A 27,469-nucleotide genomic window follows, 5' to 3' on the forward strand; every position below is an offset into this window, starting at 1 on the left:
CCAGGCCATCTTCCAAAAGTCTTGGCCTCACTGTGCATACAGATGCGCTCACACCTGTCTGCTGCCATTCCTGAGCAAGCTCTGCACTGGTGGCACTCCGATCCCGCAGCTGAATCCTCTTTAGGAGACCATCCTGGCACTTGCTGGACTTTCTTGGACGACCCTGAAGCCTTCTTTACAAGAACTGAACCTCTTTCCTTGAAGTTCTTGATGATCCTATAAATTGTTGATTTAGGTGCAATCTTAGTAGCCACAATATCCTTGCCTATGAAGCCATTTTTATGCAACGCAATGATGGCTGCATGCGTTTCTTTGCAGGTCACCATGGTTAACAATGGAAGAACAATGATTTCAAGCATCACCCTCTTTTTAACATGTCAAGTCTGCCATTCTAACCCAATCAGCCTGACATAATGATCTCCAGCCTTGTGCTCGTCAACATTCTCACCTGAGTTAACAAGACGATTACTGAAATGATCTCAGCAGGTCCTTTAATGACAGCAATGAAATGCAGTGGAAAGGTTTTTTTGGGATTAAGGTAATTTTCATGGCAAAGAAGGACTATGCAATTCATCTGATCACTCTTCATAACATTCTGGAGTATATGCAAATTGCTATTATAAAAACTTAAGCAGCAATTTTTCCAATTTCCAATATTTATGTAATTCTCAAAACTTTTGGCCACGACTGTATATATATACATATATATATATATATAATTTGAAATTGCAGTGTAAATGCATATTTTTTATGATTTCATGATATCAGATGCTGATTCTAAACAAACTTTAATATGAATATCAAACAGACATTTTTCAGTGCAGTATGCATGCTTAATAAATGATGATGAAATAAATGATATTTCACATGTATGTAAGATTCTATTCATGCAGCATATCACAATACTAGGGAAAAAGAGAAATCCATGTTGGATCTACATACCCTCTGTTGACTCTGGCATTGGTAAGTAAGAAAAAAAAAAGAGGATGAAGATTATTTATCAGGTTTAAAGGACAAAGCAGAGCTCCGCTGATCAAATCACTCTAACGTTTGTTCACTGATGTTTGAGGTTCTGTTCTGAAACTAGTGAGCCTCCAGCTGCCTTCTAAGGCAACATCATAACCATCATATTCATAACAGTCACTGTTGTAAAGCACTCTAGGAAGCTTAAATGATTTCAGCAGAGTTTGATATTAGCATTGAGCTGAAGGAAAGAGTAAAGACAATACATACTTCTCCAAAAGTGCCAGCGCAGTGGAGGGGTTCACCCGCAGGTACTTTGAGGTGGGCTGTCCATAGTCTGCCAGGTACGTGGACCAGTCCCACACCATGAATAGATCTAGAAGCTGAAACACAGGAAAAAGATGGTGCACAAAATCAATGTCGAAAAAAAAAAGAACATCAACCATAGTTTCAAAACCAGAACTTTATAAAGTTTAAATCAAATTCTTAACTTTCACCAGAACCAATAGTACAGGTAGTAATACAAATCTGAAGAATAAAATGAGTATTTTGCATTTGTTTTCATTAAGCATACACTTTTATGCAAAGTGCATAAGTGTAATGCAAAGTGTATTGTATTTTATACAAATAAAAATATATATAATAATAATAATTAAATAATAAACAGCAAATGTTAATAAGCAGCAAGACTTCTTGACCAAAGAATTTCCAATGAATGTATAAAATTATAGATTTCCAAAGATTATTAAATATATTTTCGCAGAGAATGCATACATAATTCAAGCCAATGAAATATAGCAGAGCTGAGAATAAAGTGGAGAGAGAAAAAAAATCTATATTTTATTTATTCTCATTTCTTTTCCAGGCCACAAAAGTTAAATATACTTATATTTATTTATTTTTTCAAAGTTTGTTAGTTGCCGTAGCAACATTTCTCATTTTAATTGAGTTAAATTTGAAACTAAAATAACTAAAACGCTAATGAAAATTAAAACAATATTTTTGTAGTTATATAGTTTTTATATTTTAAAATGACTACACACACAACAAAATTACTTAAACTTTAAACAAAATTAATGTATACTATCAGTTAATATATACTATAGTATTAATAAATACTATCTGGGAGTTTCCAGGATATATATATAATTTATTTAAGTCCACACACACACACACACACACACACACACACACACAGTCATGCCCAAAAATATGGACACCTTTGGTAAATATGATCAAAGAAGGCTATGAAAATTAATCTGCATTGTTAATCCTTTTGATCTTTTATTTAAAAAATGCAAAAAATTCAAAACTTTCATTGAATAATAAGAATTTAAAATGGGGGGAAATATCATTATGAAATAAATGTTTTTCTCTAATACACATTGGCCACAATTAAGGACACCCTTTTATTGAATAATTTTTTTTACCTCCATTTGCCAGTTTAACAGCTCTAAGGGTGTACTCACACTAGCCAGTTTGAACCGTGCCCGAGTGCGTTTGACCACCAAAGCGCGGTTCGTTTGACTAGTGTGAGTGCTCCGAACCGTGCCCGGGCGCGGCTCGATTAGCCGGCCCTGGCCCGCTTGGAAGAGGTGGGCCAGAGCACGGTTCAGTTGGACTCGGGCGCGGTTCGCATGCAGTGTGAGCGCTAACCGTGCTGGAGCACGGAACAGGACGCGTGGCGTCACGGTTTTGCGACGCTCCAAAAGTGCAGCTGCAAAGTCCTTGCTGCACTTCAGCTGGTACCTTGCAAACCTCCTCATACGAGCAGCACGATTACGTGAAAATTTTCGCGCCACTAAGGCGACACATCTGTTTAACAACAGGCTGTGAGAGGGCTGTGGACCAAACAACACAAAATTATCCACAAAGAAAACAGAGCGATGGACTCCATTGTGTTCAGAGAGCGCCGCTCTTCCTGTTTATCCCGAAACCGTCACGCACCATAATGACGTAAGCGTGCTCCGGCACGAATGCTGAAACCCTCCTATGTGAGTGCAGGCCAGAGGGGGAGTGGGGAGGGGGGACAATCGTACTCGGGCCCGGTTCATGGCAACCGTGCCTAGTGTAAGTACACAGTAAATGTTCTCCTATAATGCCTGATGAGGTTAGAGAACACCTCAGAAGAGATCAGAGAACATTCCTTCATCCAGAATCACTCCAGACCCTTTAGATTCCCAGCTCCATGTTGGTGCTTCTTCTCTTCAGTTCACTCCTCTTATTTTCTATAGGGTTCAGGTCAGGGAACTGGAATGGCCATAGCAGAAGCTTGGTTTTGTGCTCAGTGACCCATTTTTGTAGTTTGAGGTTTGTATTTGGATTATTGTACGGTTGGAAGATCCAAACATGGCCCATTATAAGATTTCTAACCGAGTCAGTCACTTTTTGATTTTTTATCTGTTGGTATTTGATAGAATCGATGATGCCATGTATCTAAACAAGATGTCCTGGACCTCCAGCAGAAATATAGTCCCACAACATCAGAAATACAGCAGTACATTTCATTTTACACATGGGGTAGTTTATATCTCTGTGTTCACCAAACCCATCTTGAGTGTTTAGTGCTACAAAGCTCATTTTTTAGTTTCATCTGACCACAGAAGCCAGTCCCATTTGAAGTTCCAGTCGTGTCTGATAAATTAATATGCTGGAGTTTGTTTTTGAATGAGCTAGGAGATTTTTTATTGAAACCCTCCTAAACAACATGTGGTGATGTAGGTGCTGTTTGACAATTTTTTTTAAAGGTTTTCTAAACCCGTGACTCAACTATCTTTCTGCAATTCTCCAGCTGTGGTCCTTGGAGAGTCTTTAGCCACTCAAACTCTCCTCACCATGCATTAGAATGATATAGACACAGGTCCTCTTCCAGGCAGATTCGTAACATTTTCTGTTGATTGGAAATTCTCAATTATTTCCCTGATGGTGGAAATGGGAATTTTCACTGTTGTAGCTCTTTTCTTATAGCCACTTCACTACTTTGTAGAGCTCAATTATCTTTTATCCACAAATCAATTATCCACATCAGAAATATATTCTTTGGTTTTTCTCATTGTGATGGATGATTAGGGGAATTTGGGCTTTGTTTTCCCTCCTCTTTATATTTCTGAGAAACAGGAAGCCAGAGCTGGATAATTTCACGTTTATAATCATGCTGGAGTGCTCAAAATTGTGAATATGAATGGGAATTTACTTCAGAGTTATTTTACTCATAAGAATTTTTAGGGGTGTCTTTAATAAAAAACATTTATTTCATAATGATACCCCCCCCCCCCCCCATTTTAAATTATTATCCAATGAAAGGTTAGATTTTTGTGAATTTTTTTAATAAAAGATAAAAAAGGATTAACAATGCAGATTCATTTTCACAGCCTTCTTTGATCATATTTACCAAAGGTGTCCATATTTTTGGGCATGACTAGTATATATATACACAGTACAGACCAAAAGTTTGGACACACCTTCTCATTCAAAGAGTTTTCTTTCTTTTCATGACTATGAAAATTGTAGAGTCACACTGAAGGCATCAAGGGCTATTTGACCAAGAAGGAGAGTGATGGGGTGCTGCGCCAGATGACCTGGCCTCCACAGTCACCGGACCTGAACCCAATCGAGATGGTTTAGGGGTGAGCTGGACCGCAGACAGAAGGCAAAAGGGCCAACAAGTGCTAAGCATCTCTCGGGGAACTCCTTCAAGACTGTTGGAAGACCATTTCAGGTGACTACCTCTTGAAGCTCATCAAGAGAATGCCAAGAGTGTGCAAAGCAGTAATCAAAGCAAAAGGTGGCTACTTTGAAGAACCTAGAATATGACATATTTTCAGTTGTTTCACACTTTTTTGTTATGTATATAATTCCATATATAATTCCACATGTGTTAATTCATAGTTTTGATGCCTTCAGTGTGAATCTACAATTTTCATAGTCATGAACATAAAGAAAACTCTTTGAATGAGAAGGTGTGTCCAAACTTTTGATCTGTACTGTGTGTGTGTGTGTGTGTGTGTGTGTGTGTGTGTGTATGTATGTATGTATGTATGTATGTATGTATGTATGTATGTATGTATGTATGTATGTATGTATATATATATATATATATATATATATATATATATATATATATATATATATATATATATATATATATATATATATATATATATATATATATATATATCCTGGAAACTCCCAGATATTTTTAATAACTAACTAACTAACTAACTATTCATCATAACTAACTAACTAACTTTTCATTTTCATAATTCATTATTCATTAAGTTGCCCAAAGAGAAGTGTGTTAGGTCATACACTAATGGTGGGGGTTAGTACTAGGGCACTTGTTGGGGATCAGGGAGCACTTTAAATGCAAAAGGAAGAGAAATCCCTCCGTGACCTCCAGATAACCCACAGAGGAGCTAATCCTGGCTCCGCGGTGCTCTGGTCAGTGGACTCCCTGCCACTTGGCAACTCTGATTCAAAGAAAAACTCTGGACACATTGAACTTAATTTGCTGGAGAAGGGCCAGATCACTCACCTCTATGTATGCAAATCAATATCAATCAATGGGGGACAATTCCTTGATGGCTCGTTCATTATGGAGGGCCTGGAGAGGAGGGTTCAGGGGGCTAATAGCACTTTACACCTACTATGTGTTCCATATTGAGGAGGTCTGTTTTTCAGACCATTATTTAGTTCTGTTTGCTGCTCCTGCTGGGATGTGACAATATTGCTGCTAAACAAAACAAGACCCTGCGGAGCACCAGGGGCAACAAGACTGTGCCCGTAAATGTCAATAATTACAGACCTTGGGCTGGGCGATACAGCTTAATCAATTATCCAAAATAGATTTAACAGTCATTTAAGGTATACATGATATAAGTTCATGCATTCCCTGCATACCCAAATAAAGACTAGTTTGGACTGTTATGAATTAGTTTAAATGGTAAATGATAAACAATTGGACCCAAAAGTCCCAGACCAGACTTAAAATCTAGGATATAAAATCTAATTTGAAGATGAAAAAAGTTGTAGAATTTCAAAAATAACTAGATAAATATTTAAAAGAATCAAATAACATTACAAAAAAAATATATTAAAGCAATATCTAAGATACTTATAAATCATGCTTTTTTTAATTCACTAATCAGACATTATAAGATTATTTGTGTGCTCTTAATTATGATTATTAGAATCCAAGTAAAGTGCATTTCTCCCACAGGACAGCTCCAGTCTAAAAGCCCTGATATACTTCAAACAAAGTTTGTTTAAATTCTTCATTTAGGGGCAAAAAGAAGTTCGAAAAGGCTGAGCGATGGTATACTGTTTACGAACATTCCAACACCCCCGCGCTGCTGGAGGCGGGGTAAACATGTGTTGCGACGCTTGCACGAATACCCTAAACAAAACAATGATGAAATGAATCTAGGTGTGAGACGGGATATTCTAGACAAAAGAATAATGATTAGCAGCAGTTTAGAGTCAAGTATCATGTTTGCAATACAAAAGCACCATTTATTTCCATAATCAGCCCTTTATGGGAAGTGTGAATGACTCATAGTTTGAAAACTTTAGCATGACGTGGAAAAAAAATATTGGAGTCACTTTGTTACTTTATTTTATTAGTGTTCATTTATTTGATTAAACTGGATAAATTGTAACACCTTTTTATATTTTATATGGTGTCATGATTTACTTTTGATGAAAACAAAGGTTTATTATTGTACATTCATTTGCCATTGCATTTATTGTACCCTATAAATTCGCTTATTGAAAGAACAACGGCAGCATGGTGTAACATTTATTTGAAACACATATATTTGGTACTTGCTACCTTATATATTTACTCTTTCCTTTCTCGGATGTTTATGTCGCTTTTTGCATAACTCTGGGTCGTCGACACCAAGCTCAGTTGCAATTTCTTTCTAGGAATCAAATGCTTTCTCTGAATCTTTAAAGGCTCTTTGCGAGTTATCATACAGGTGCGGATATATTTGTGCAGCCATTCAACACCGTGTATTCAGGAGATGTTGTTCTATGCTCGGACCTCCGTAGAATTTGAAACAAACCGAAATTTTTTTTTAAAAACATTGCACGGCAAAGAAGGTAGGGTTTCAGAACACACCCACTGATTGCGCAACTGAAATGGACCAATAGAACCTCAAAGGTGTTTAGGAGCCAAAACAAACTCCTCCAGAAAGTTCGCTTTGGTGAGCTGTTTCGAACTGCTGAAACAAACTCAAAACGAACTTCGTTTCGGCCTGTTTTTGTTCAAAATGACGTCATATCGGTTTGTTCTTCAATTTCGTTTGAAGTATATCAGGGCCTTAAGTGCAGACCTTTTAGAGATCTCACCGCTACAGACTCACAAGCCCAACAAGACATAAAAAGTTAACAGTGAGTCATAAAGTAAAAAAGTCCACCTCTGAATGTTTTAGTTGAAGATGAGTTGAAGGGGAGATATATAACTATCCATAGCAATGAGCATTTATTCAGAGCTGCATTTTGTCTAGTACAAAACAATGAATGATTTTAAATTTCATGATGACAGCATTACTCTTGACATTCTCAATACACTCTAATATATACAATAATACACCCTGTATATATATATATATATATATATATATATATATATATATATATATATATATATATATATATATCCTACTATTCAAAAGTTTGGGATCGGTAATTTTTTTTTTTTCTTTCAGCAAGGAGGCATTAAATTGATGAAAAAAAAGTGACAAAAAAGAAATGTAAAATGTTAGAAAAGATTTCTAGTTCAAATAAATGCTGTTCTTTTGAATTTCCTACTCAAAGAATCTCATAAAATGTACAACAGTGTCATTGTTTGAACAAAAACATTAAGCATAACAGCTGTTTCTTGAGCACCAAATCAGCATATTAGAATGATTTATCAAAGAAAAACAGTAATCGCTGCTGAAAATTCCGCTTTTAAATCAAAGGAATAATTTAAATTTTACAATATGTAAAAACTGAATTTTTAAACAGATTTTTTAACTGTAATAATATGTCAAAACATTAGTTTTTTCCTATATTTTTTATTAAATAAATGCAGACTTGGTGAGCATAAGAGACTAATTTCAAAAACATTTTAAAAATTATAAGACCCATAAGTTTTGAATAGTAGTGTTAAAGATAAAGCAGTCATGTAGCTCAAACCATACAGTATGTAAGTAAAAGTAAAAATGAAAGAAAGAACTGAATACCTAAATTAATGCTATACAAGAAATAAGGGCATTTTTGATTATTGCCTATGTTTGCGACTTTTTTGTGTTTTAATTGCTAATAGTTGCAAAAAATTACTACTGGAAAAGCTGTACTACCATGAACAACTGATCTATTGTCACACTACTGAAAAAAGGAGTCAGGTTAGCAGCATCGCTACTTTTAGATAATTACTTGCAATGCTGCTGAAAGTGAAGAACACAGGAAAACTTGCAATGTTCAGAAATGTGCCTTCAGACATTTAAGTTTCTCTTAAGTGATGTGAACAAGTGCATTTTTAGCAGTATTAGTACAAGCCTCTGCAGCCCTGCACAGCGTCACCTCACAGACAACATGAACTTAAAACATTTAAAACACAACGGAGTAAACAGGAGCCTCTCCATTAGCCACTGCGTGATTGGCAGGGAGACTGTGACCTCTCTATTGGGTGTTGCTATATGCTCCAAAAAAGAAAAGAAAAAAAGAAAAAAAGTTGTAGCCCGGCATCTACTCCAGGTAGGACTGCGATAAGAGCTCTGCGCTGTAATGCATGATGGGAAGGTTATCTATACAGGGGGTTGGGGTGAATAGGTAAATTCTGATGACCAGCACTCCGCTCTCCTTATCTCTGACCTTGTCTGAGCTCGCTCTGTCTGAATTGGAGCCAGAGCTCACTGAGAGCACCTGAGAGAAGCTGTCACCAAATCCTCCAAGAAACCAGGCGAGGATCAAAGCGGCGTATCACTAATGGTAATCGAGAGGTCTTGGCGAGCATCGCAGTCGTGACAAGGTGAAAGACACCACCCTGACTGGTACGTGGCATGCAGATAAAGCAAGAGCAGTGTGTTTCTTCATTAACAATAAACAGGGTTTGAAATTGCACCTAAAAATAAAATTGTGTCTTCATTCACTCACCCTCATGACATTCCAAACTCTATCACTTCCGTGGAATACTGAAGATGAACCCATTTCACAGACTGTGATGATGCAAGTCCACATTTACTAGTATTTTTTATTTTTTTTATGTAACACACTTAAAACATATTTTGATTCAAGACAGCTGCATGAGTGTTTTTATACAACGGCTGACAGGAGTAACTACATTTGACGACTTTCTCTTTTCTGACAACTGTAATCAATCTCTTAAAATGTTTTAGCTCTTTTGGAGAAGTCATAGAAATGCTTTTATGGATTTTTCCTTTTGTTACCGAAGCAAATGGGAATGCAAAAATTATTTTTGTTGTAGTGTCTGTTTACTCTTTATAATGAATGTAAATAAGGATTCATTCATGTATTTTATATAAATTGTGTACTGTATTTCAAGACTTTTGAAGACATACAATAAATAGCATTATGTGAGGAAGAGACTTAAAGAGGTAGTTGACCAAAAAATGAAAATTACCCCATGATTTACTCACCCTCAAGCCATCCTAGGTGTAAATGACTTTCTTCTTTCAGATGAATACAATCACAGTGGTAAAAAAAAAAAAACTTTCCACAGCCATGCCAGTCACACACCCAGTTTAAGAGCAGATTTTACTTCTTGTAATTAGGAGTGATTGTCCTTCTGATTTGAAAAAATTTAGGAGCACCTTCTGACTGATGAAAAATGTGCCTTCCTAATAGGAGCTGATATTTGACTTAAATTTATTTACAGGGGCATTTTCTTTTAACCTTTGGAATGGCATTTTTTTCTAATTTTATTAAATGTATGCAGTGTTTTTTTCCAGGACTAGGGATTTTTTTCCAGCTGTGGAGGCAGGACTATTTCATGCTATTTTAGAAATATTTTATTTTCAGTGCATGTGATTCTTCTCACCCAAGAATCACATTCACTCAGAAATGAATTTATTTTAACTGAAAAATTAAATTGTAAATAATAAAATAAGAACAAATGAATTAATGACAATAAATAGCACAAAAAAAAGCATTAAGATACAAATTAAATTAAAAGTACTTAATTTTGTTTTTTAGTTAGGTCTAACTATAATCCATTCAATCTATCCCCAAAATAACATTGGGTTGTCTTCACTGTATGATGAAATGCAGCAGAAGGTTTATTTAGACTGCTGTCTCTTTAAGACCTCATGCACAGATCTAATATACTGTTACACATGGCTCTATGCTTACCTTTCTTTTTACCTTTGGAATGGCATCACTTTCATCTGTCAAATTCAAAAATGTATGTTTGTAAGCTTTTACAATTAATATTTAAAACAATAAAAAAAGAAGTAGAACAAGACAAATAAATAAAATTAGTATTAATAAAACATTAATTTATACTACAGTGGTGGCAAAGAACACCACAAAAGTGGCTTGTAGGTACATTTTCTGACGTTTAATAAGGCTCAGAGGTGGCATGAGTGCAATTAAACTCACATTCATGTTGAGATTAATGTTTTAAATATAAAATTTTGAATACCTAAATATTAAATTATTTAAATAACTGAATTTATATGCCAAAAATGTTATTAAATCCACCAGCAGGTGGCGGCAAGTCACTGATCTTATCACTGAATCATTAATTCAATTGATTCATTTGAATGACTGATTCCTTCAGGAATGAAGCAAGTGACTTTATGGATGGGTAATCATGAATCACTGACTCACTAGATTCGTTCAAAAATGCAGTTTCATTCATGAATTAAACTCGGCTGTGTTTGCTTTTAGAGATGCGAAGCAGCTGAGCTAGTATATTCTGAACAATTTTCGTTGATTAAATAGAGCAAAATCAGGCAGTACTTGTTTATTGAACTGTTGTATTAAATCAATATCACATTTGCCATCTGCCTTAATAACTAAAAGCCGTCACTCTGCTTATAAACCGACTGTGAATGTTGTGAGCGGCGTACGTGAGAAGATGCAGCCGTGGAGGGACTTATCAAATTATGCTACCAACACTGTATTTATCCAGTAAGGGTAGGTTTAGGGATGGGGTCGGTGTACATGTTAATAAATCCCTGCAATCAGACTTATATATAAAAATTTCCTGACTCTTCTAAGCTTTATAATGGCAGTGAATGGTGTCTTTGAAGCATGAGATTTTGAAGGAAGTCATCCGCTGGAACTCCACTCTCTCGTAAATAAGCATATGATAGTTAGCGGAAGCTAGAGATTAGAGTTTCTAAAGGTTTAAATATGGATCTTTTTCTTATACGAACGCATTAATTGATTTAAGAAGGAATCTAATAACCCCCGGAGCCATGTGGAGCACTTTTTATGATGGATGGATGCACTTTATTGGGCTTCAAAATCTCGACCCCCATTCACTGCCATTATAACACTTGGACATTTATTTATATAACTCTAATTGTATTAAAAAGTGAGCAAATCATGGGATAATATTCATTTTTGGGAGAACTATCCCTTTAAATTGGAATCAAAATTTGGGTACCATGCAATCAAACATCCTTGAAAACTTGAAGTTAATGGCATTTAATCAAGACATAATGTTCTACTTTTATGGGTGAACTATCCAGTACTTGTATTAGATCAGCCAGGACATCTTGAAAAACACAGCTTGTGTTCTACACAAATAACGTCAGGACAAGAGGGTGAGTAAATGATGACAGAAATTCAATTTTTCTTCCTTCAACAGCATGCCGATTATTTTTAAGTAATACTGCAGCATGTGTGATTTGAAGACTTTCAGTTTTCTCCTGAACATAAAAAGAGGTATTTAGAAACCAAAGAGTATTATTAACTCCACACCCTAATAATACTTCCTTATATGAAATACCTTTATAGAAGAAACCTTGACATGACCTCGTTTTCACATTTTAAGCACCTCAGGCTCAGATTATAAGTTCAAACTTCAAGCAGCACAAAAAACAGGACCAGACGAAGAAGAAAATCCTGATAGCATAATGAACCCCATTGCGACTAAGTGATTTCCCCTCCTGAAGGGAAGCATCTTCAAGTTGGGATAATCCATTAGTGCCTGTTAATGCTGTATGTTCTCCACCCTTCCCCTCAGCTCCACTCACAGAGACTGTGGATCAAGAATAGTCATGTCTGCAGAGAGGTCTGTACCTGTCGGAGGTCAATGAAGGCCAACTGCAGTGTGTCCCCCTGGAATCCTGGCACGGGCTCTGAACTGGCAAACACTGGGAAAAACAGGAAAATACTATTAAAAGCAATTAGTTGAATTATTGTTAAAACTATTGAAGAATCTTTCCAAAGCATTTTTTGTTAACATTAACCATGTACCATGTTGCTTGAGAAAGCCAATATACAGATATACTCTTTATTATTACTTGACTCACTATTTTCCAAAACCAGATGATCAAAAACACCTATAACCAACTAACTAAATCACTCAGTTTCTCCTGGAGCTGCTGCTGTTAGTGTTTGCCACAGGAGAATTATCCATACAGGGATCTGGCACAGGTTTTATGCAGGAGGCCCTTCCTAACTACCCATCTATGGCTGTCCAAAACCAGATGATCAAAACTAAATATTAAACTATCTGATCTAGACCTACAGTTTTCAAAAATGAGATGATCCAGACTTACTCTGCATCTATGGGTTTCTAAGACCAGATGAGAATAACCAGGGGTTTCCAAACTTGGTCCTGGAGGGCCAGTGTTCTGCAGAGTTTAGCTCCAACCCTAATTAAACTAACCTGAACCAGCTAATCAGTCTCTAAGTAGGCATAATAGAAAATTCCAGTCAAGTGTATAGAGGCAAGGTATAGATAAACTCTGCAGGACACCAGCCCTCCAGCCCTCCAGAACTCATTACTCACTCTATGGTTTTCAATAAGCAGATGATGATTGATCCATCTATCGATTGATCACTCACTCACTCTATGGTTTCTAAAACCAGACAATCAAAAATAACTATGGTTTCCTAAAACTAGACGATCTTAATTCACGCAATGGTTTTATAAACCCAGATTATCAAAACTATTTATCTAACAAACTCAACTAACTAACCTATCTCTCCATCCATCCATCTCTCAGAGTGATTTGAGAGACAAAACTAGCTCAGCTATGCTGAAAATCTGTCAGTTATTCAGATTTGAGATTATTTTGTACAAATATCTGACTGTTGAATGCTGGATCAACCACAAGAATCAAGTATTCCAGAGAACTTTGTAATAAAGGGTAACAGTTTATGAGAACAGCATTTGTGCTGTTCAAACAGTGAATGTACTGTACTCGGTTACTAAACGTAACCTCGGTTCTCTCTAGAAGAGCGAACGAGCACTGCGTCTTAGCTAAGACGCTACGGGAAAAGTCTCTTTTTCACGAAATGCTGAAGCAAAAAATTATCCTTAATTTTGTATTTTTGTAAAGCACATTTGCAGCAGTACACAGCCATAGGCGAGACGGCTCGTTCGCTCATTGGCTTGTTCTGCGGCAACTGCACAGCCTATCGAGTGCGGGCTGATGCAACATCAGACCAATAAGGGTGCTTCGCGCCCTCCTTGCCACTTCCCGCCGAAATGGGTGTGGCACAACCTATAAAAGGAGCTCGAAAAGGCTGACTCACCTGATTTATTTCATCGCCGAAGCGAACCAGAGTGAATCGTGCGCACGGCAGAGAACGCAGTACTCGTTCGCTCTTCTAGAGAGAACCGAGGTTACGTTTAGTAACCGAGTACGTTCTCTTACGAGAGCTCTCTCGTACTGCGTCTTAGCTAAGACGCTACGGGAACCCAATGTAAAACGCTGTGCGCGCAGGGATCACACACCAATAAACCTGAAGCAACGCCCAGGATTTACAGTGCACAGTCACCTGAGGGACTCACAGAGAGTCCAGGACAGAAAAGGGAAAAAGCCCTCCGTCCTATATCTAGCAGCATCCGTAGATGCGGCAATATGACATCACACAGCCGAGGCAAGGCCTGACCAATGTGGCAATGCGGGTCTTACGCAATACTGCCCATATAACAGTCGGCAGCGCATAGCGCTCGTGAACTCAGAATTCCCCTCAGGGCCCTGATTCGACTATACCGACAACAGCCTTGCTTGCAAGGCAGGGACCTCCAGGCTATAGAACCTGATAAATGTAGACGGCGAGGCCCAACCTGCCGCCATACATATATCCTGCAAGGAGATCCCAGTAGACCACGCCCACGACGAGGCGACGCCTCTTGTGGAGTGTGCTCTGACGCCCAACGGGCACTGAAGGCCCCTGGAAGCGTAAGCTAACGCTATGGCGTCAACTATCCATCTGGATAGAGTCTGTCTCGAAACAGCCATTCCCTTGGAACGTCCACCGAACGAGACAAACAGCTGCTCCGTCTGCCGAAAAGCAGCAGAGCGAGACACATAAGCTCTTAAAACCCTGACAGGGCAAAGAAGACTTGAGTCTCCATCCTCCCCTGACACCGGCAGGGCAGACAGGGCAATAACCTGAGCCCGAAACGGTGTGTTGAGGGATTTCGGCACATAACTGTGCCCAATGACCCTTGAGTCATTGGGCCCAAACTCCAAGCACGACTGGCTCACCGAGAGCGCGTGCAAATCACCCACACGCTTCACAGAAGCGAGAGCCAACAAGAATACTGTCTTGAACGACAGATGCTGAAGGCTAACCGATTGGATAGGCTCAAAAGGGGGACCCTTCAAGGCCTCCAAAATTGCCGCGAGGTCCCACATAGGGACTGACGGAGGTCTGGGAGGATTCAGCCTCCTAGCTCCTCTGAGGAACCGGATGATTAGATCGTTCCTTCCTATTGACTGACCGGATGCCGTTTCAGAAAACGCCGCGATGGCCGCCACATAAACTTTGAGCGTGGATGGGGCTCTGCCCTTATCCAACAGCTCCTGTAGGAAGGAGAGGACCTCAGTCACCTCACAACTAAGGGGTGAATAGCCTCGAGCTGTGCACCAGCTGGAGAACACAGACCACTTCGAGGCATACAGACGTCGTGTCGACGGAGCTCTAGCCTGAGTGATGGTATTTAGCACTCCCACTGCGAGATCAGCGGGTAACCGTTGAGCGCCCACACATGGAGGGACCACAACTCCGGTTGAGGGTGACAAATCGAGCCCCTGGCCTGTGAGAGGAGGTCCCTCCTCAACGGTACCAACCACGGGGCGACATCTGCTAACTGCATCAAATCTGGGAACCATGGTTGGTTCTTCCAAAGAGGTGCTACAAGCAGTATTGAACATCTCGTTTCTCTCACCCGTTCTATCACCTGCGGAAGGAGGGAGACGGGAGGGAACGCATAAAGCGGGCAGCACGGCCATCTCCGTGACAGCGCGCTTTCGTTCTTGGAAAAGAACGCGGGGCAATGAGCGTTTTCGTGGGACGCAAAGAGGTCCACCTCCGCCATGCCAAATCTCTCCCACAACAGCCGGACTGTTTGCGGGTGTAGAGACCATTCGCCCGTAGGAACATTGCTTCTGGACAGCCTGTCTGGACCCAGATTCTGCAGTCCAGGCAAATGCACTGCTCTCAGCGAGCGCACGTTGCGCTGAGCCCAAACCAGGAGGCGTTCCGTCAGCCTGCACAGGTTTCGGGACCCGAGACCGCCCTGGCTATTTATGTAGGACACCACGGACATGTTGTCCGCACGGACTACGACGTGGTGATCCTTGATATGGGGACAAAAGCGCGTCAGCGCGTTCTCCACTGCCAGCATTTCCAGGCAGTTGATATGATGGAGCGTTTCCCGTTCTGACCATAGGCCAAAGGACGGTCTGCCTTCGAGCAGCGCTCCCTATCCCAAAGTGGAGGCGTCCGTCGACACCATTTTCACACTCGGGGAAGTCCCCAGGCTTACACCTGATCGGTACCAGCCGTTCGATGTCCAAGGTGCTAGAGCCGCAACACAGCTCTGATCGACCTTGAAATGCAGCCGGCCAGACGCCCACGCTCTGCGCGGCACCCGAGCCTTCAGCCAGAACTGCAGGGGGCGCATGCGGAGCAGGCCCAGCCGCAGAACCGGAGATGCTGAGGCCATGAGACCCAGCATCTTTTGACAGTGTTTGAGCGACACGGTCGCGCCGCAGCGGAAAGAACTCGCTGCACGCTGAATGCCCATCACGCGCTGTGGTGACAGCCGCGCCGTAATGGAACAAGAGTTCAGAACTATACCCAGAAACAGGATCATCTGACTGGGGTTCAGCGAACTCTTCGCCCAATTGACACTGAGGCCGAGCTTCTCGAGGTGATCGAGTAAAACGGCCCTGTGGTCCACGAGCTCTGCTCGTGATCGGGCCAGAACCAGCCAGTCGTCCAAATAATTCAGCACTCGTATGCCTCTGAGTCTGAGAGGAGCGAGCGCTGCATCCATGCACCTCGTAAACGTACGAGGAGCCACGGAGGACTGTAAACTGGTATGCCTGGCCCTCGAAGGCGAATCTCAAATATCGCCTGTGGTTTGACGCTATCTGTATTTGAAAATACGCGTCCCTCAGATCTATTGACATGAACCAGTCCCCTCTGCGAATCTGCGTGAGGAGTTTCCTGGTCGTAAGCATTTTGAAACTGCGTTTCATCAATGCCTTGTTCAGCTGTCTTAGATCCAGTATGGGCCTGAGACCCCCGTCTCTCTTGGGCACCAGAAAGTATCTGCTGTACAGCCCCCCCCCCCTCGCTTTGAGCTTAAGACACAGGCTCTACAGCCCCTTTGCTCAACAGTTTTGATATTTCGGCCCGAAGTATGTGTGCTACTTCTGTTTTGACCGTAGTTTCGACGCGCGCTGAAAAGCGCGGAGGGCGTCGAAAAAAAAAAACTTTAGCGAGTAGCCTCTCTTTATAATGCCTAGCACCCAATCCGAAACCCCTGGAAGCGCTGACCATGCATCTGCATGAATGGCTAAGGGCTGGATGCGAAGCGCGCTCTGTTGACCGGGCAACGGCGGCGCTCGGGTGTGCTGCGCATTTGATGCGGGGAGCGCGCTGATCACAGCGGGCAGATCGCTTCTCCTCGACCCCGTCCTGGCGCTTAACCGACTGGGGGAAGGCTGAGCAGGTCCCGTGGGACTCGATATGTCTGCGAGTAACTGTGGGCTGCATATGTGCACATTTACCACTTTCAACTCGCTGTCTGCCTGTGCAGAGCGTATGTGCACGGGCCTCGTTTTTATAGAAGCCACGCGATCTGTGTCGATCTGTGGGCGCGAGCCCTGTGTGAAGGGCCGTGCTTATATGTGGAGATGGGCACAGAGCAGTGGGCATCGTCACTACATCTATAGCACCATCGGCCGTGGCCGGGACACCAGAAATTACACCTTTTTCGGGAAATATCTGGGTAGCCGTGATAACGGTTTTCGTGTGCAGGCAAGCGGGCAACCGTACAGGCTTGCGCATTGCAAAAAACGCTGAAACAGTCACAATCTCTTGAACTGAAACAGCGGCGCGCTTAGGTGAGAGCCTGGCTACAGCGGAACTCGTACACCGGCGCTTCGATGAAGCAGCCATCGTGTGTAGTGCCGACGCAGCGTCATGCAGCATGCGTAGATGGCTTTCCTAGGATGGCTTCGGGGCTCCCGGCCTCACCATAATCCTCTGCCGCGGTCCCCGCGGCGCAGGGCGACGGCTGGTAGAGCGAGAACGGGGGTCTCGAGCTGCGTTGCTGAAGCTGTTGTGATAACGGCTTTTGTGTGCAGGCAAGCGGGCAACTGTGCAGGCTTGCGCATTGCAGAAAACGCTGAGACAGTCACAATTCCTGGAACTGAAACAGCGGCGCGCTTGGGTGAGAGCTCGGCCACAGCGGAACTCGTAAACCTGCGCTTCGATGAAGCAGCCATCGTTAGTAGTGCCGACGCAGCGTCACACAGCAGGCTTTAGATGGCAACACCGCTTTTGCCGCCGTCCAGCAGAGGTGTAGCATTATCAGTGTGGAGAATGCTAGTGAGACAGACGAACAAGTTCGCGCTGAATATGGAGCGTTCCAAGCCTTCGCCACCTCTTCGTGAAGCTCAGGAAGAAATGAGGCGGGCTTTGAGAAGTACACTCATCCGAAAGGGAAATACCATCCAGCCGGGAACGAGAGGGGGGGCGCTGGTGCAAACCACTCGCGGCCGAGACTCATCGCGGCCAACACGAGCATTCGCTTCGGCTCCTTCTCGATGTCAGCTCGTCTGCTGGGCTTCTGAGCAGAAGGCGCGAGATCCTCGGAGCTCGCCCAGCCCTCACTGCCCGAAGCTAGCAGAGAGCGCGTGTCCTCTTCCCCCGACACGGCCCTGAGATCGACTTCCTCGGACGACGCGCCGGCAAACAGCGGGCGCTGCCCACCGGGAAGCGGTGCAGGGGGGGGGCGGTGAAGCAGGGCGAACCGGCGAGCTCGGTTGAGATCAGAACAGCTTGGATATAACAGAATTAAAAGGATATAGGCGCCGGATAGCGCAGCAGGAACGGCAGTGGAAGGCGGCGATGCCAGGAGCTTCAGAATGGCACGTCCTGCTGATGTGCTTTCTCAGACGGCGCTTGCTTCCTCCGTGATCCAGCGATGCGTGAGCTTCGCTGAAGAGATGAAAAATCAGGTGAGTCAGCCTTTTCGAGCTCCTTTTATAGGTTGGGCCGCACCCGTTTCGGCGGGAAGTGGCAAGAAGGGCGCGAAGCACCCTTATTGGTCTGATGTTGCATCAGCCCGCGCTCGATAGGCTGTGCAGTTGCCGCAGAACAAGCCAATGAGCGAACGAGCCGTCTCGCCTATGGCTGTGTACTGCTGCAAATGCGCTTTACAAAAATACAAAATTAAGGATAATTTTTTGCTTCAGTATTTCGTGAAAAGAGACTTTTCCCGTAGCGTCTTAGCTAAGACGCAGTACGAGAGAGCTCTCGTAAGAGAACTACACTAGTTTCAAGTTTGTGCAGCCAGCAAAGACTTTTTTCTCAGAGAGATTTCATTAATGATAACACACCTACCATGAGCCATGAGATTAAGCAACAGTCAGCCAGTATGTGTTCATGTGCACTTACAATGAATCTACAGTATAGTCTAGCTGCAGCCTTCAAGTACACAAGAGACAAAATGAAATATTTTAAAGGACTAAAGTCCCCTCTGTCCTTCAGATCAAGTGCACCAAGGCCACTTGTGGTTCCATTAATGCGTATGTATGCTGGATGAGGCCAAACTACAGAAAGAATACTGGTAAGATTTCAGTTGGAGTAAGTGTTTGAAACATTTTAAAGACAGATTACCATTTAAGTTAGAATGAAAGTGCATGTACGGCCATGATCACATCCCAAACGCATGTGACTTCTATATTCCTTCACTTCCCCATCAACTATTCTCTCAACAACTATAAATTACAAGCAAAATTTATACAAATCAGACTGTGAACTCACAACATAAGTAATCCTTTGTGTGTATCTTAACTGTCTTTGTTTTGACTAGCGTAAAATGAACTGCCACTAATGGGATGAACACCATTCAGACCTTAGAGAAGGGTCAGATATTCTCTGGCGTCCCTGTGCGGTTAGAACCTCAGAAAACTCTAGACATCTGTGACCTGAGGCCACAGATACGAGCATGCACACACACACAGTCTTCCACAGAGGGGCTCATTGGCTTCCCCATGTTCTACATTTCACATAAACAGAGAATAACTAAAAAAAACTAAACACGCAATACTTATGAGCACCTGCTATAATTACAGCATACCATTTTTTAAAACCTACCAATAAACCTGTCTGTTGTGTACACATTTGATGTGCTTTGAAAAACTGAAACATTGAAGATTATCAGGGATAGAGACGGACCCAAAAATGTAAATATGATGTAAATGTAGCTTTTTCAATAGCATTTCAATATACTTTAAAATGTAATTTATTCCTGTGATCCCAAAGCTGAATTTTTAGCAGCCATTACTCCAGTCTTCAGTGTCCCACGATCTTTACTGTCAATCATTTTTATTTAATTTAATGCATCCTTGCTGAATTCCCTTTGTGTTCCACAAACAGTTTTGTCATATGGCTTCCAAACAGCTTTTTAATTTTTGGTAGAACTATAAACAATATCCTTATACGGGTGGGTAATGCATACAAATGAAGCACTTGTAAGATGAATGAATGTTCAAATGGATAAGCGATTAAGGTTTCTCCAAACTGTTCCATATCAGCTCATATCAGAGCAGGTGTGGATATCCAAGAGCAGGTGGAGTGCGGGTAATCTGGAATGTTCCTTGAAAGAGTGTAACTCAGATAACTGCTTCTGAGAACAGCAGATAAAATCAATAAAACCTGCTGCATGAATGCATGTACCGTCATGCTGCGCTTCACAGAGCATAACACTGACATGCCTGTCTCTTAGTGCTTTAGCTATACTGCACTTCGAAAAATGGTTTATGGTAATGCTCAAACAGAATGGAAATCTTTTCTAAAAGGTCTAGTTAATTAATTATTTTTTTGAACAGACAAGAGGGATTCAATAAATGAATATATAATTTATCATTTATCGAAGGTGCGTGGGCACCTATTGTATCCATTAGGATTCTTTTTATTATTCTTCCTCTTCCGCCACAAGTCTATTGCAGCCCATAGAACCGATTGCGGGAAAGTTGTATAATTTGGCACACTGATAGAGGACAGTCCCAACATTAACTATAGCCAATTTAAAGTCTCTAACTCCAACTCTCTAGCGCCACCACTTGTCCAAAGTTTCAATATTTGTATGCTAATAACTTTTGAACCGTAAGCCAGATAATTAAATTTCTTTTTTCCTCTGAATCCTTGGCTCATGCCAAGTCGAATGAACCCCAAAATTCAAAAATCGCAAGGTTTAGTTTTTTTCACTATTTTCAATTTTTCAAAAAACATAATTTTTCGAACTCGTCCTAGACGGTTAGTTCAATTTTCACGAAAATTGGCTCATATCATCTTCAGACCATGCTGGCAAAAAGTTATGGAATTCAAGTTGATTCGTCCAACCGTTCTCGAATGACACGTAAAAAAATATGACGAAAAGCACGCAAAAATACACGTGAGGTTCTATCTCAGCAACGGTTTGGCATATTGAGACCAAACTTGGTTTGTGTTATAATAAGCATGGCCTGAGACTACCTGCAGTGTTTCGACACAGCATCACCTAGTGGTCATTTTAGGCGTCGGCCATTTTAAATTACGCTTTAAAATGCTGTATTTTTTGAACGCATTACCGTATCGTTATGAAAATAATTACAAAAATGTTCGGCTCCATGCCCTGAAGGTACTCAAAAGGTTTGGTGGCGGCGCCACCTTGTGGTCAAAAGTTATAACGAAATATCTAAAAAATGCTAATAACTTTTGAGTTAATTAGACAACTGAAATGAAAATGGTCTCCCCGTATTCATTGGGTCATGCCGAGAACATAGATATCAATTATGCCAAATTTGGCCATACTTCCGGTCTGCCATTTTGATTAATGTTGAAAACCTACTTTTTCGAACTCCTCCTAGACCATTAGTCCGATTTTCACCAAATTTGACTCGGATAATCTTCAGACCAAGCTGGTCAAAAGTTATGGATTTTGAGTCTATGCAAATAACTTTTTATTGCATTAGCCAAATGCAATAAAACTGGTCTCAAAATATTCCATGGCTTATGCCGACAACATAGATACCAAATATTCCAGAGTAAGCTGAACTTCCTGTCCGCCATTTTGATTTTTGTTGAAAACCTACTTTTTCGAACTCCTCATCAACCGTAGGTCCGATTCTCACCAAAATTGAATCAGATGATCTTCAGACTGTGCTGACAAAATGTTATGGATTTTGTGTCGATAGACGAAACCGTTTTTGCGTACCACCGCAACGAATTTGAGGCTTGATGCCAAAATGACACTTCAGGCTGCATCTCTGCAATGCTTTGGCATACTGACACCAAACTTTTTGTGCGTTATTGTCATCTCAAACAGAACACACAAAATTTATTTGATTACAGTGCCACCTGTTGGTCAAAAGTGATAAGCCATTTACTCATTTTACTAGTGGTTGTATTTCTGATTTTTCAGCCATTTCAATTACAATCATCCTAAAATTGCTGTTTTTGCTCGTTGCATTTCGTGTGATGCTCCACGCCATGCTTAGCTCCTCAACTTTCCGCTGGAGTGCTTGGCCCCTTAATTGCTGATTGCAGCTATATTTATTATTATTACTGTTATTTGATACTTCGCTTACAGAAAACTTAAAATACAGCATATGGACCACTGTTATAGTGTACTATAAAAATGATCAGCATTTTAATGGTGAAGACCTGTTAATTGGTTAATGGTTCTTTTACGCTATATGGTGAAAATTTTGAATAAATCTCATAGGATATTTTCTGTAATTTTACAGTACAATATTTTGTTTTTGGAACTGAAAAATAACAAATCCTCTTATAATTTAAAGTGAAAAAACTTTTTTCTTTGAAGTTTTTGTGTTGCATCTTATGTTGTCAAATTAATGTTTACTGTGTTTTTTTGTGTCGTGTGTAACATGATGGTGTTTTATAATTGTGTGTATTACACTGTGTGCATATTAATATTTACTTCAGCTTGTGAAAAAACTGCTTGCTGATGAGCTTTGGCTTTCTCTTTTATTCCTGTGTTATGTGTGTGTGTTTGTGTGTGTTTTCAGTGTATTATAAAAGGTACAAAACAGGTTTTAGTATTTAAGTGGGTTGCTATATTAACATTTTATCAGGCAATGAAATGTTTGTACTACTTTATAATTTAAGGTAAATCCCTAAAACCTGAAATGTTGCTACTGTATCTTTTATGGTAAAGTTTTGACTATTGAAATGAACATGGAGGTGCCATTGTAAAAATGCAATTAAGACGCTCTACTCACGTTCACACTGCATAACGTCCAGGTTAAACTGCTGAATGGCTCCCATGCTGATCTGTTTGAGCTCAGGATCCAGCAGCATCTGCATCAGTGACGTGGCCAGGTGTTTACAAGCAGACATACACGCCGTCTGTGCCACCTTACCCTGAGGAACGGCACACAAACACACCAACAAACCGTTACTACAGGTGTCCTCAGCTGCACACGGCATCAGTGCTTTTCTGTCTCAATATCTTAATGAATTCATAGCACCAAAGTTAGTATCAGGGTCTGTGCCACTCTATGAACATAAAGCGATGGCTAGTTTAGAAGTGTTCCTGAAAAGCAGTTTCACCTTAAAATTTTACTCCAAGCCCATATGATTTTTTTATTGTATGTATTATTCTTATAAAACATAATTCAGAGTCTAAACTAATGAATCAATATGGATTGTCTGCATAATGCCTGATTTCACCAGTAACCTAGATTAGATTTTAAATAAGTTTTAAATCATTTATTTTATGGAATATGCACTTTTTAAATAGTGCAGACAATATAAATCAGACAATATAATTGTTAAATTATGAAAACATGAAATATAAATGTATAAAATTTTAAATGCATATTATATAATGATCCTGTGAGACAGTGACAAAGTGCAAGCTATTGTGTCTGTTATTTTCAGCAAAGCAGAATGAGTATTTATTTATATGTTGGTGTCACCACTGCTTTGTACATGTGAAACCACAACCATAATTTCAGTAATTATGCATAAAAGTACTAACAGGCTATTGTAATCTTACGGGAACCAACACCAACAATTAGTGGTCGACCGATATAATAAAGGCCGATATATTGTCGAGGCCCTTTTATCGGCCGATATTTATCTTTTTTTTTTATATTGGCATCGGCCGATAAGTTTTCCTGCTTGGCCGATGTGTTTGATGCGGGACTTTTAATTTGACGGTAGTCTAGTGAACCAAACTGAGAGACCATTTTGAAGGCTCAGGAAACCTTTGACATCTCCGCAGCTTATGAACGAGCTAGATCGACGCAACGATCACATCTCTTGATTAAAACCAAACACGTCTCTAGACAAAGACTTTGCTTCTCCACTGAGTTCTCTCATATTGGCGGAGAAATAAAGCATGTGATTAAGAAACATTGGCACATCTTGCAGAGCGATCCAGCTCTTAAAGTTATATGTCCAGAATCGCCGTGCATTACTTTTAAGTGTCCACGCTCACTCAGAGATAGGTTGGTTCACACAACCATGAACTCTTCACTTAAATCTACGTGGTTGCCGGCTCCTCCTGTGGGTTTTTATAGATGTGGACATTGTACCCATTGCTCTAATTCAAATGATACTAAGCAATTTTTCCATCCTCAGACAAGTAAAAAATACAAGATTAACTCCTTTATTAATTGTAATACCACCCATGTGATTTATATGTTGAAATGTCCATGTGGTTTAGTGTATGTAGGTCAGACGAAACGCCCCCTTAAATTACGCATTGCAGAACATAAAGCAGCAATTCGGAACCGTAATATGGACTATGCAATTGCGAGACATTATGTACAAGCTAATCACGGCTGTAATGCGTCCTTAAAATTTTGGGGGATTGAAAGAATTCTACCCTCCCAACGAGGCGGCGATATAGTCAAGTACCTACTACAAAGAGAGGCGTTCTGGATTTTCACTCTTAACACAGTGGAACCTAATGGTCTGAATGAGGAACTGGGTCTCTCATGCTTTTTGTAATTCACACTGGTGTACACCTGAGTGCCTAATTATGATTAATTAATTGATGTACCACACCCATCTAGGCTTATGGCCAATGATTTAAACTTCAATGCTATAAAATCTGTATGTTGCCATTCATTATTTGACTCTGAAGAAGACGCATGAGCGTCGAAACGTTGGTCAGTTTTTAATAAATTATTAAACGTTGTGTGCTCCGGTTCTGTTTCCTTGGTCCGAGCTAGACCTTGGTTTTCCTCTCTTTAATTTTGTGTCCTGTTCCGTGAGCACCAACCAGGCTGAAGCGCAAGTGACTCCCTTCTAAACCTTTGCAGGTGTTTTGAGTTGATTAGCTGAGTGGCATGTCATCATATTCTAGTTTGTTGAGATATTGAGTTGGTGGATTTTTGTTAAATGTGAGACAAAATCATCACAATTAAAAGAAACAAAGACATAAACTACTTCAGTCTGTGTGCATTGAATTTATTTAATACACAAGTTTCACAATTTGAGTTGAATTACTGAATAAATGAACTTTTCCATGACATTCTAATTTATTGAGATGCACCTGTACTTAAAAAAAAAATCACTAAAAGTTTACAAAGAAAGGGCAAGGAACACACTGAATAAAACATGAAAGGTTGATGTAGAAATACTAAAACAGTAAAGAAAAAGACTGCAATAATCTTTTTTTTTTACTTTGTAAAATAATTTTCTTTGTTGTAGCATATTGACTGCTCATTTCCATATATTGTATAAGTGAATATATAAGTGAATGTTAATGGGTCTGTCAAGAACTTAAAGACCAAAACAAAAGAGAATATAAGTGGTCCATATGATTCAAACTCTATATTTGATGCCATCTGGTAGTCTTATATCATAATTTAATTGTGCACGATGAACGGACTGAAATTCTAATTGTCATTCTTGATACTTCCGTTACTTTTTGTGTTAAAAAAAGATCAGCCTGGTTATTCTTTTAAAAATTCCTCTTTTTTTGTTTCAAAGAGGCCAGAAAAAGATATGGGTTTGGAGCAACATGAGGGTTAGCAAATAATTGCAATAAAGGTGAACTACTTTTGGTTGAATGTATGAAACTAATAAGCACAGAGAACATTTTGGAAGTGTACGTTGATTCATCTCCAAATATGTAACCATAAAACCATCCTTAACACCTAAAATCTAAATCAGTGGAATTCCGCAAAATGAAGCTGACAAAGGTTTTCTAGCTCTTGAAAATCCACCATCTGATGGATTTAAATAAGACACGGACACATGGTAACATCTAGTCTCATAGCTACAGCAGACATTCATGCAAGCCAACACGCTCATGAGGAACAGGGTTATAAAGAGGAATAATAATAAAAAGGTAAAAGACCAGTTAAACCTGGCAATACCAGACGCCAAACACTCAAAAACACACACTCATGCAACAGCTGCTACACCAGTACATGCTGACAACTAGAAAAGAAATGAATAAACAATTCTATTTGGTTATTCTATCGAAAGTACAAAATACAAAATAGTTCTTCGCGAAGTGTTGAAATCCATTAGACACATTACAGTTTTCTATAAACAAGACTATATTTTTCACTTATTTCATCTGTAAGCTACATAAAACACTCCAGCACCACACTGAACAAGCAATCCTTAAAAAGCAAATGCATAATAAAAAAACCCCAAAGCCAATAAATTCAGAATGCATGGACATTTTATTTCTAGAAATAAAAATATATATGTATTTAAAAAAATCAGGACTTTAAAAGCAGCCCCCTAAAAATTCCTCACAATTAAAAATCGTTGAGATACTCTCTGAGACCTAAAAGAAATTCAAGATTCAATTCAATTCAAGAAATTCTATTCCACACTTAAAAAGATGCTTCTATATAAATGTAACTACTTCGCACAATTTTTTTTAATTAAAAATAACTAAATAAATAAATAATGCTGCACCACAAATATATAAATCCTTAACAGGCAAGGGTTATTTTATTTTACAAATAAATATAAATAAATAAAATGATTGTTAATGGGAATGAAATGTATAAAAAAATATATAAAAAATATATTTTTATATATTTTCACCATCTAGCTGCCAAGGTAACATTTCTCGGTTTCAGTTAGTGTAATTTGATTACTAAATAACTAAAAACTTAAAACTTTAAAAATATAAAAATTTTAATTTATTCAATATATTAATATCAACTATAACAGTTTCTCCATGATACTAAAATAGCACTGATGTGAAGTGGACTATTGGATCAATGAGTTTTGACTATGGGCGGGACACGTCACAACAATAGTGATTCATAAAATTGGCTTGCCTTTGTCTCATCCCAATGTGCAGGTTTCATTAAAACTTGAGCTGAATGGCTATGATGTCATAAAACCCTTTTTTGTCCTCACATCTCTTTCAATCACAAATATTTTATGGCCTGTTTATATGAAGTCAGCTTATATAAAATGAACTGGTGTGAAGTGAGTTAGCTGCGCTAACATACAGATTATGTAAGATCGGAGTATACTTGACAAACTAATGTAACTAGGTGGTACATGTAGGTTAGAAAGAATGTGTCATTATGCAGCATTAATAAAGCAGCATTCTGAATTGAGAGACACTCATTATTGAGACTATTTATGAGATAGATCACCCAAAAAATCAAAATGAAACAATGTGAAACATACAAAATAAAATATTTAGAAAGATTTGTCCATGCAATCAAAGTCAATGAGGTTTTGGACTCCATTCACATTAATTTTATGAGCAAAAATGTTTGTGTTCTGAAGTCAGTCAGTCAGTCAGTCATACAGGTTTGGAATGACATGAGGAGAAAGATTTTTATTT

At 39.8% G+C, this 27,469-nt stretch overlaps 1 protein-coding gene across 7 annotated transcripts in view; it reads right to left on the reverse strand.

The window, feature by feature from the left end:
* Nucleotides 1-27,469, reverse strand: part of LOC132121281 (exocyst complex component 6) — a 72,938-nt gene that overhangs the window by 2,929 nt on the left and 42,540 nt on the right. For 4 of the 7 annotated variants that reach the window (XM_059530532.1, XM_059530536.1, XM_059530533.1 and 1 more), the window contains 4 exons: nt 22,908-23,049; nt 12,223-12,296; nt 1,234-1,346; nt 943-954 (listed from right to left, as the gene is read on the reverse strand). In XM_059530532.1, coding sequence (XP_059386515.1) covers nt 943-954; nt 1,234-1,346; nt 12,223-12,296; nt 22,908-23,049 — 341 coding nt within the window. The remainder of the gene's footprint in view (nt 1-942; nt 955-1,233; nt 1,347-12,222; nt 12,297-22,907; nt 23,050-27,469) is intronic. The other 3 variants (XM_059530535.1, XM_059530537.1, XM_059530538.1) reach the window with 1 other exon arrangement.

Source organism: Carassius carassius, chromosome 39 (assembly GCF_963082965.1).
Source record: "Carassius carassius chromosome 39, fCarCar2.1, whole genome shotgun sequence".
Taxonomy (NCBI): Eukaryota; Metazoa; Chordata; class Actinopteri; order Cypriniformes; family Cyprinidae; genus Carassius; species Carassius carassius.